Source organism: Alligator sinensis, unplaced genomic scaffold (genome assembly GCF_000455745.1).
Source record: "Alligator sinensis unplaced genomic scaffold, ASM45574v1 scaffold294_1, whole genome shotgun sequence".
Taxonomy (NCBI): Eukaryota; Metazoa; Chordata; order Crocodylia; family Alligatoridae; genus Alligator; species Alligator sinensis.
In genome coordinates this window covers 1455030-1466916 of record NW_005842305.1, presented here as the reverse complement: position 1 = coordinate 1466916, position 11887 = coordinate 1455030, and the positions used below count along the sequence as shown (strand labels likewise).

The 11887-nt window shown below is 41.7% G+C and overlaps 1 protein-coding gene across 1 annotated transcript in view; it reads right to left on the bottom strand.

The window, feature by feature from the left end:
* Window positions 1-11887, bottom strand: part of CYSLTR1 (cysteinyl leukotriene receptor 1) — a 14810-nt gene that overhangs the window by 1065 nt on the left and 1858 nt on the right. The window contains 1 exon segment of the mRNA XM_014522124.2: window positions 1-523. Within this exon segment, the coding sequence (XP_014377610.1) occupies window positions 1-486 (486 nt within the window). The 5' untranslated portion in view covers window positions 487-523.

Here is an 11887-nt window from a genome sequence, read left to right as displayed (position 1 = left end):
CAGCAGGAAGGGAGAACTTGTCAAGGTGACAAAAATCCAAATGCCGATGCATACCAGTTTAGCCTTTTTCTCAGTTACCAAATTGAGATTCTGGACAGGGAAAACTATGGCTATGCAGCGAAAGAAGCTCATTGCTGTCATAAAAAAAATGCTACAATACAGGTTGACATACAGTGCATAGGAAGAGAGCCTGCACAAGAAATCACCAAAGAACCATTTGCCTTTGTGAACATAATACACGATTCGAAGTGGCAGTGTGCATACACAGAGGAGGTCTGACACTGCCAGATTAAGCATATATATCTGGAAGGCTGTCTTCTGTTGGTAGGTTTTTATGAGGACATACAGAACAATAAAATTTCCAACAAAGCCCAGAATAGTCACCATAGAGTACAACGTGGAGTACACTTTGTTTCGGAAGTCATCAATGGCATGGTGGCATGATAAGTTGTCATAAAAATCTGTTGTATTTTCTGCAGCAGCCATCTGCTCTGCCTGGAGATGTTACCTTGAAGCCGACAGCCTAAAGATAAAATAATGAAAATGAGTATTATAAAGCAATAAATCAAAATAAAATATAATGATTAAATGGAAAAGAGAGTGCTTTGTGAAGAGTAAGAGCTAGGAAGGAAAGAAGACAGACGGTGAGCTAATATGTTAAATACTTGATGCTGTAAGTATCCATGCAAAAGGTAGGGGTTCTTATATCTACACTTAAAGTTAGTATTATAAATATTAGAAGTAGAATTTTCAAAATCCTTAACACTGTCCAGATTCTTCTGTGATTGAAGTCAGTGGGAGGTTTACCATGAGCTCCCATGGGAGCAAATTTAGGTCGCTGCTGAGATCTTACAAAAATCCCATTCTTATTTCAAGTCACCTGTCAACTTTTGTGATGCTGCAGAGTTTTGCATCACTCTTAGATTTCTTTGCATTAGGTAATTGTACAACCCCCCCCAAAACAAACCAACAAAAAGCCACCATTGGATCCTACCTCTGTTTGGAACCAAATATAATGGAAACAAGACTATTTTGGCTTCTACGCTGTAAGTCTCATGTAAGCTAAATTTGCAGGCAGTAAAGGAGGAAGAAATAATTGACAGCAATATCATCACTGAGACACTAAGACACTGAGACACTGAGACACTAAGAGAGACAGCACGAAAAATAGTCATTAGTAGCTAAAGTTTTCTCCTATTCAAACATTAAAAAATATACATTGGCCAATATCATCACTGATTGGCCAATGTATATTTTTAAATGTTTGAATAGGAGAAAACTTTAGCTACTAATGACTATTCTTAGTGCTCTCTCTCTTAGTGGCTGGCGAATACCAGTTCTCTGCATCCTATCTTTGTGCTGCCTTATACCAGGAAACATGTCAGTAGGGGAAAGACCACATAGCAACTTCTAAAGCTTTTAAAAAGAATGCTCAAACAAGCTTTTTCAAGTAAAAATAAAAGTTTACAAAAACTTTAAAAAGTAACCATGAAGAATGTTCCAGATTGAAACTGCAAACAGCTTGAATAAATGTTTGTTAGCTGTTAAAATATTTCTGCATTGGTCTAAACTTCACTTTGGAGTAATAAAACAAACACATAACCTGCCACATTAATGCAATACATAGTCACAGTCCATTTGTTTCGCTCTTATCTGTTACATTTAGCAGAGAGGCATACTAGAGTGCAAAGCTCTGCAGACAAACTGGCTCTGTGGGCTTCCCCAAACCACTTCAGCTCATAAGGGAAGACATTTATTAATAGTCATCTAAAAACATTTTGGGAGTGATAGGATATTTTTTTAATTTGTGTAAGGCAATGCTATTGAAACAATGTTTAATGATGTTAACATACCATTTCAGGCTTTATCCTTCTTGCCTATGTGGTATGTTGTTGGGGCACTACCAAGTCTCCACTAAGGAGGATTTAATTGGCTTCCCTTCTGCTATGGAAAGGATATACTAAGATGACTACTAAAGAACTCAAAGAGCATAGATGCACAGGGGAAGGCAAGGTGACTGAAGCAGGAGGCTTGATGCTCCTGCTTCTTGAAAGAAGGCAGCCTGTGCGAGAAGCACCTTGCAGGTGTGGTAGGGGGCAATTAGGAGCCATAGGACGTAAAGAGGCTGGTCTAGTGGAATATAAGCCCAAGGCTTCAGTTGAGCAGGCAGTCTAGTCCTGAGACCTGTGGAAGGCAGAGCTCCTGAGCAGCAGGACTACAGCATGGCTCATGACTGATACTGAGATGGGTTAGGTGAGACCAGTGGTTTAGGGATTGAGACTGTAGGGGCAGTGGAGGTCTCAACTGGACCAGGAGGAGGGCCAGGGCCTGTGGGATAGGGACCAAGACCAAGGAGCAGGGCCACAATTGGGGCCAGGGTCCTGTTGCCCAAAAGGTCTCAACTGGTCTAGGACTGAGACCAAGACACAAGACCTAGATGTAGGGGCCAAAGGTCAAGCAGGGGTCGTGAACAGAGACTGCTGGGACCAGGGAGTCTGGAGATCTCAACTGGGCTAGGAGCAGGGCCAGGGCCCAGGTGGAGAGGTCACAGGCTGAAGAGGGCCACAACTAGAGACTGACATGGGCAGGGACCCACAATCCAGAGGAGGGCAGAGACAGGACCAGGGGCCCAGTCTGAGGGGCAGAAGCAGGGTTAGGGATCCAGAGCCATGTCTGGGAGTAGCCAAGATGGGTGAAGTGCTTGGACATGGATGGAAAGAAACATGCCTGAGCCCAGGAGGGGCAGAGGATGCAGGCTGGAGCTAGTGAATGATTGGTAATCTCTGTGAAGCTTGGATGTGGCTAAAAGTGGAGATGAGGAGGTCACGTAATTAGCCTTTAAGGTGATGAGCTGTGACATGTGAGTTCACTGGTGGGAGGTCTTGCCTGGGGAGCCCTAAGGCAGCCTTCTTGCTTATAAAGACATAATTATAGCAAGGTGTGGCAGGAAAGTTGAAGGTAAGATAGCCCTTGTCGCCTCTGCTTTCCTTGGGGCTAAGGGGGTTCCCAGGGGCTTGTGGCCACCCTTGAGGAGGACCCTGTTACAGTGAGACACACAGATGTTGGAAACTTTGTTGAACCCTAGTCTGGGGATTTTTTGTTAGTTCTGTGTATGGTTATTTGTTCTGTTTATGCTTACTGGGCTTGATTTTTTTCCCTCTCCCCTGAAAGTGATCAGCTTCCACTTGGGTACCTAAAGGAAGCTACCAGGCTTCCACAAATGCTCAGGACCCAGCAGTCCCCCTTTTCAAAATCTAACCACTTAACTGAGGTGTCCACATTGGTACACAGTACACTCTTTACATGTATTTGGTGCTTAATTTGCATTTTCCAAGAGTAAAAGGGGAGAAGAATTCACAGGTGCTTTCTGACAAACAGTGAAGATAATTCAAATTCTTCTCATGATTCAGCCTGAGAATCCACTTCTAATTCTGAGGTCATTTACAGTCCTGTGTGGTACAAAATAGATCAACAAGTGAATTGAAATGATATGACCTGAAAAACAATCATGCCTATGGCAGGTGGCATTAGTGGTGCTGACAGTACATACCCATTGTGGCTATGATAGTCCAAGTTTCAGAGACAGCAGCAAATTCTTCCATCAACAAAAGTGTTGCTTGCATATGACTTTTGCTATATAATTTCCGGAGAGCTTAGAGTGTCAAGCCCAACACGAGATACTGGATGTTCTCCAGGTTTCCACTAAGCCTTTGCCACTAGTCTAAAATAAAATTTTAAAAATCAAACTGTTGAGGCTCTGTGGAAGTCAGGGAAGCTGCACAGGTACAAATAAATACAAGCCAAATCTGACCCAGTATTTACAATGACAAAATAAGCTGTTTTGTAAATTAACTGTAATTGATTTTCTTTGCTCCCATTAAATTCTTGGGAATGAAAGTAACAAGGCAGAAGCTACTATTATCAGCTTTTATTAGGAGTTCTCGACCTGGGCACTTTGATTATCATATAAAATGAAGCTTTGCTTGCTGAACCCTATCCTATACCATGTTTGCTTCACGGTGTTCAGCATTAATAAGCAGCAAGTTGGGTGTTAATACATTAATATTTTCCTCCTGAAAATATGGATTCAAATTTTCATTCATAAATGAAAATGATATCAGTCCATTATCTCAACTTAATACCATGCCATAGAAGACCACCTGCCCTGCTTTCATAGCCACCAGTGTTATTGGCCACTTTGGATCTACAAAGGTATCACTAGAATTTTCAGTAGTTCTTTCTCATGCTGGAAAATCAGACAAGATAGAGAGGCTTCTCAGTGTGGACATATATGCAGATGTGCTAGTCTAGATCTGGAAGAGCAATGGTGAGTTTCACTGGGAAAGCTCTACAGGGAAGCCTGCATGGAACTTCCTTGAATTATGTTTAACTAGTGACAAGAGACCCTTAACTGTTTTAATGTGTTAGGCAATCAGGATCTATATGTGAGACAAGGGCCTAACATAAGAAACCAACTCAAGAAAAGAGCTTGAGAAAACTTCAGTGCACTTTAATATTAGTCTGTTCCATAACCACCGCTTAGATTCATGATTTGTGATGCAAATAATTCAGCTAATATAAGACTGGGTGAATTCCATTAAATTGTATGAAGGAGATAGTTAAAAGAGGTACTATGAAGAGATTAACATTTATTCTTAAAACAATAAACAGTACAGAGCCTGGCTGATCATTCTGAATAAGTACAGCCAACGGTTGTGCAAGCAGTTACATCAGTTCAATTCTCTGAGGGCAAATGCCTAGCTCAGGCATTTAACGATCAGTTTTGGTTCCCTTTAAAATGGGACAACTTCTGTATCAGCAATCGGTATGCCCAGCAGTAGATGCTGAACAATAAGATTGTTATCACACGTGGGTGGTTTATAAAGAATTGTCCATCGTGTCTTTAGACATGAGTAAAATTTGGCACTGTATCCTCAGAGCCACCTTTCAGCAGCGGGGAAATTCTTGTTCTGCCTGACTTGGAGCATAATAAGCAAAAAACCTCTCCTGCTTTCTGAGACTACAACTTCTTTAAATGGGTTCCGTTTTGATTTCTCAGTTTTGCAGAGACATTTAGAATAGTGGACAGCCTGTTTATGTTCCATCTTAAAAAGTTCAATCCCGCTCCTGCTTGATGCCCAAATACTGTGACCATCCGTAACTCTACATTTATTATGGACTGACAGCACTGCAGTAGTGCTTAGGAACCCTACACATGGAACAGGTTCCACTGGGCTAGGTGCTGCACAAACAGAGGACAAAAAGCAGGTCCCTGCCTCAGTGAGCTTATATATGTATAAAAATTGTATCTGCATGAACTTACGTGTCATGCTGTAGTTTTTAATTTTTTCCCCCCATATAATAGTCTCAGACATCTTGGATCAGGTATCTTTTTTACACTGTGCTTTTATTCCACTTCAAACATTATGAATCACTACCATGTAGTAAGAATAGAGTTTAAGATTGGTCAAATTATTCGGAAGTAGGACATCCAAATGTGGATTATGCAAGTCTTCTCAGCCAATTTGACATTTGTAACACTAACATTCCGTGAAGTCTAGATGTGTTACAGTATATCTATCTTTAGAAATATTTTTCAAAGTTTTGAAACGCGACAGGGCCTGTGTCTTGTATTTCTCCATTTCTGAAGCTTGATCCCTAGTTACCATTAAACCTACATTCTGAAATAAGTATCTAAAAAGTTTTCTATAAAAACAACAGTCTTGTGGTCTGATACTTCAAGCTAGTCCCTGGGTTTCCTCAAGAAACAGAGGAAGTCAGTCTCCCTTCAACAGAATGGTCCAGTGTTGTTTCAGAGGGTTCTTGGAAAAGAGAAGTGGTTGCGGTGGGGAGAGCCTGTGGCTGGAATTGGGAAAAAGCAATGTGAAAACTTAAACAAACCAGGGCTACAGCACATTTGCAGACCTAGCTCCAGTATGGCTCCAGATTTATCTCAATTTTGGCTGAGTTTAGGACTATTTGTACTATTTGCTCAGTTCTACCATCAACCTGGGACTTATTTAAGCCAATTATCTACAGCAGAAAGATTCATATCCCATCATTTGTTCCTTGAGGTATCTAATCTGCTCCAGATATTAATTACTTTGCCTAAAGTGGAATTCAAAGAATGGTCAGATATAACTTCACCAGTTATTTCAAAACAGCTTTAATGCTTTAGGGATAATATTTGTCAGGTATCTAAACAGCATTAAAATGTCTTTTTAAATAACCTCACTCATTTGTAACCAAAAATCAAAAACTTCAGATAAGAATATGCACAGCATTCAAGAAAATAGGCTCATTATAAGCAAATTCATATTTGATTATTTTTATGTGCAGAAACATATATGTTAAAAAATATTTGCAAGTTGATGATTTTAAGAAAGGAAGTTTAAGAAAGGGAAGAAGAAGGATCTGAGGAATTACAGATCGGTCAGCCTCACCTCAGTCCCTGAAAAAATCATGGAGCAGGTCCTCAAGAAATCCATTTCTAAGCACTTAGAGAAGAAGAAGGTCATTAGGAGCAGTCAGCATGGTTTCACCAAGGACAAGTCATGCCTGGCCAACCTGATTTCCTTCTATAAAATGACTGGCTTTGTGGATGTGGAGAGAGCAATAGATGTGATATACCTTGACTTTAGCAAGGCTTTTGACATGGTTTCCCACAACATTCTAACAAGCAAGCTAAGGAAGTCCATGCTGGTTGGATAATTGGACTGTAAGGTGGATAGAAAACCTCTTAGATTGTCAGTCTCAAAGGGTAGTAATCAATGGCTCTGTCTAGTTGGCAGCCGGTATCAAGAGGAGTGCCTCAGGGTGCCTATACACAAGCAGTGAGGCTGGTTCGATGTGCTGTAATTCCAGTGTGTTGGAGCAGACTCAATTCATCGAGTCGGCTGGAGCATGATAATTACCATGCTCCAGCAGACTTCGGTGTCTCATGTATCAGCATCCCTGTGATTAAAAATGGTGGTGGGGGCACTTTAACTAAAGCTTGTTCGAGCTTTGGATAAAGCGTGCTTAAAAATGGTGGCAGGGACAGTTTATTCAAAGCTCGAACGAGCTTTAGTTAAAGTGTCCCCGCCACCATTTTTAAGTACAGGGATACTGATACATGAGACTCTTGGGGTGCTTTAATTAGAGCAGCTGAGATTTTCTAAGTATATATGTATGTTCTGAGAGCTACTCTAATTAACGCTCCCCCTGGCCCCACTCCTGGAGCATATGTATAAATGCCCCCAGGGGTCAGTTCTGGGGCCAGTTTTGTTCAATATCTTCATAAACAACCTGAAAGATGGGATGGAGTGCAGCCTCAGCAATTTGCAGATGACCCCAAGCTGGGAGGAGTAGTAGATATGCTGGAAGGTAGGGCTAGGATTCAGAGATACTTAGACAAATTGGAGGATTGGAGCAAAAGAAATCTTATGAGGTTCAATAAGGGCAAGTGCAAAGTCCTGCACATGGGGCGGAACAATCCCATGCACTGGTACAGGCTGAGGACTGACTGGCTAAGCAGCAGCTTGGCAAAAAGGACCTCAGGGTTACAGTGGGCAATGAGCTAAGTATGAGCCAATAGTGTGTCCTTTTTGTGAAAAAGGCTAATGGCCTTTAGTAGGAGCACTGACAGCAGATTGAGGGAAGTGATTATTCCCCTCTATTTGGCGCTGGTGGTGCCACATCTTATATCCAGTTTTGGACCCCCCTTCCACTACAGAAAGGATGTCGACAAATTGGAGAGAGCCCCTGTGGCGGCGAGATGCCCCCACAGGCTCCCGAAGGGGAGAGGGCAGTCCCTGCGGGCCCCAAACCCCGCAAACAGCCCCTCTGTGGGGGGAACTTACCTCCAGAAGCACAGCCAAAGCTGGAGCAGGAGCCGTGGCTGTGGCTGTGTGAGCCAGTGTTATGCCAGCTGTTTAGTCAGCTGTTCCCCAGGTGGGGAAAAGCCGAGCCAATCACAGCAGCTGGAATGGCCACCACGGGAAGATTTAAAAGCCCCACCGGAACCCGGGGGTGGAGAGAGTGAGGGAGCACGCTGGCATGGAGCGTGCCAGACATGCTGAGGCTCCTGCAGCAGACATGAGCAGTGCAGCTGGCTTGACGCTGGCAGACAGAGCAGGGGAGGCATTTGAACCTCCTGTAGGAGGGTGGGAGGAAGCAGGCAACTCCACACCCCTCTCCTCCCCAGGGGTCTATTTTTTTTTATAAAAAAAAAAAAGGAGAATAGGCGCAAGATCAGAAGTGCCCTACTTAGAGGCGCTGAAGTAGGTGCCAACCAACTTTAGTCCAGCTTGCCAGTCTTCACAACGAGAACGCTGCTCGTCAGGGGCAGACTGACAAGTCAACAGAATCCACACAGACACAGGTTCCCCCTCTAGGCAAGCAGGGGTCGATCGAGCAACATTGCTGGCGCCCTTCCCGGTTGGCGAGTGGATGGGGTGTTGGGGAGGTGGAGCCCCGTGAAACATAGTACTCGAACTGTGAGTACTGCCATCCCTGGGGGCCCACCAGGAAGAAGATCTCCACTGAACCCTCCTTTTATCTAATAATACCAAGTCGTAGCAGGCGAGTTGAGGGGAGGGGCCCCGTGCCAGATGGACAGTGCATTACTCGGGGAACCCCCCCTTAAGGCATCGTCCATCACAGCCCTGCAGAGGGCAACAAAAATGGTGAGGGGGCTGGAACACATGACTTACGAGGAGAGGCTGAGGGAACTGGGCTTATTTAGTCTAGAGAAGAAAAGACTGAGAGGGGATTTAATTTAATAGCAGCCTTCAACTACCTGAAGGGTGATGGAGCTAGACTGTTCTCACTAGTGGCAGATGACTGAACAAGGGGGAATGGTCTCAAGTTACAGAAAGGGAAGTTTAGGTTAGATATTGGGAAAAACTTTTTCACTAGGAAACACTGGAACAGGCTACCTAGAGAGGTTGTAGGATCTCCATCCTCAGAGGTTTTTAAGACCTGGGTAGACCAAGCCCTGGCCAGGATGATCTAGTTGGGAATGGCCTTGCTTTGAGCAGGAGGTTAGACTAAATGACCTCTTAAGGTCCATAATTTTTTCAACCCTAATTTTCTATGATAATTTAGATTTGTTTTGCATCACATGAAACTAGAGCAAATCTAGTTTAAAAATGTATCAATCAATTACTGTATCAAATCTAATTTAAAAATGGAATACTTTTACTGGCAGAGTCATAACAACAGGAGTTTGTAACTCTGGTTATACCAGACCTGCAACACACCCCTGGATCTGAACAAATTCACCTTTGGAGGGGGTTCAAAATCCTAGCCCAGATTCAGGCACATAATTTATAAATGGCCCTTATTCTTTGTTTTAACAGTCAAACCAAATCCCAGGAGTAAAACAGCAAGCCTTGACCCTGAACTTGTGATGCAGACCTACTGCTAGCTTACATTCTGAAAGTAAAACAAATGCATCTGTTATATTATCTGTAAGCCTACAGTGCTTTGAAACATTTATCTATATATTTCTTGGGTTATCGTATTAGGAATGTACAAAATGTTGGGGAAGAAGCTGTGACTAAAGAGAAAAATATATATGAAATGAAAATAATCCAAAAATCAGACATGATTTAACTTTGTTATTTTTAAGTTTCATATGTGAACTTAGTAGGATTTCAGTGAATTACGCTGAAACCTTACATTAAATAACTGCCTAAACAAATAGCATAGACAAACAAAAAATGCTTCTGTTCTATTTTAAAATGACAGCTAGAGTATAATCAGTATAATAATTTCTGGAGGTTTTAATAAAGTGAACTAAATTCAATTTTCTCTTAGGCTGAGATACCTGAACTAGCTGAAGATGCTATTAAATTACATTAAATTGTTCATAAGGATTAGAGTCAGGAAAAAACTATCAATATTCAGAATAACCAGAAAAGTATGATAAATTACAGTGCATAGGTTTGTTTCAGACTGCCAGATTGGTATAGTGACATCTTTTCTAAGTATACATGTATGCTGTATTGCAAAGTGCACATGGCACAGGCATTCACCAGAGACAAATAGCGGCAGTGCAAGGTGCTCCATCACTACCCGTCCTCGAGAAACCAAACATCCACACCATGTGTGGATGCAGCCATTGAAATCAACGGGATAATGCCAGTGAAAAATTACTCCTCTGTCAAGTACTGAGAGGATGTGTGCTATAAGAGGGTCTAACCTTTCTATTACCCAATTGTTTTGCCTATTACATTTTTAAGTATCTTTCTTTAGTCCATTTTAGATTAAAGTCAAGAGACTAATGCAAATACTTTTCAGTTATATGCATTGTGCAAGTCCTGCCTCCCCCAATTGTTTTATTGCATCATGCAATCAAGTAGATGTGTGCCCATCCCCAGATCCTATCGCTGCATTTCACACCAGCATCAGAAAAAAGACCTGTAGTGAAGTGTCACATGAACCACTTGTGAAAGGTGCTAGATTGAAGTTGCAGCCCTGTTTAACCCAGAAACCACAGAGACAACAGCAGTGCAGGCTCCCTCACACTGTCCTATTGATCAGTTTGCTGTAATTCTGAACCAGAAGGGCCATCTCTAGGCTTGTGACAGTAATTCAGTCTTTGGGTTCACTGACTCCTTGAGCTTTTTAGTAGGCTTTGTCTGGGGATATCCCAGGATAGCTGTATTAGGCCAAATCCTTTAAGTGTGGACAGGCAAAGCCACACCCTCTGTACCTGTCAATTTGGCATATACAGCCTTTCCACAAGGTGGCTCTACTGGCTATGCTGGTATGGCTATTGCAGCAGACACTAGGCAATTTAGAGATAAAGCCTGGGGAATGGATGCACATGCTGAGACAGCTCCCTGATGTCCAGATTTGAATTGGGCTAGAGAAAACCTTGCTTGAGTATCCCTATGTTTGTCCAACTGCAGTGTAGAACTTGCCTAAGAATGTCAGTTAATCTGTCAAGTAGTGGGCCAGTTTTCTGAAATGAAAATCTGTCTCCTGAAAAGCTGTTAAATAGCATGGATAGCTAATCTGTGCTGGATTTAAGTCAAATTAGATACAAAAAAAATCTTCTAACACCAATCCTATGAATCTTCTTGTTCAATAATTCTCAACCTCTTTAGACTCAAGGCATCCCTTGATAGACTTGAGGCACTCTGAACACATCATCTCTTAGTTTTCACTAAGTTTTTGACTAACGAAAGATAATAGAGCAATTATTCTGTTCCAAAGGATTTAGACCACCGTAGTCAGAATATTTTATCACTGTGGATTCCTATTTAACTCACAAGGTAAACCCAGAGATTTGTTTGCACGCTTAAAAGTGCTAAAATCCCGTGGCATGGCACCCTGGCTGAGAATCACTGGTCTAGTTTGTCAGCATCTTCCTGTATCATCTAATAGGATTTCTGTGGTATTGATTAATTGCATTGGATACATTGTGCATTATTATTTTTTTAATAAAATGTTATGTAGACGGCAAAATGTCTTTGCCATTCTGATTCAATGCTACTCATTACTTATTCTGGATATTCTGTAGAGATATTAACTTTTAAGAAGTTACGGCTTGAAAGATCATTGACATTTTTCCCCTCTGTTTCATATTTTCCATAAAAATTAAAAATAATCACTAAGTGTAGAATAGTTGGCCTCTTCTGAACAGTCACTTAAAACGCTTTCCCGTTTCTGAGACGCATAGGCTTTATAGCCTATATTTCATTTTGTTTCTCAGCTAACACAAATTAGCTTTTATTAAATAAACTCTAGCAATAAACTTAATCAATTTCTTCCTACTGGTTGCGGAAGAACTGGGCACTTATTTGGATTTGTATTTGATTATTTCTGTTTTGCAATTTGATAGTCTAGTATTGTGCTTATATCCAAACAAATGCTAAAGCAACTCAAATCCTTAATA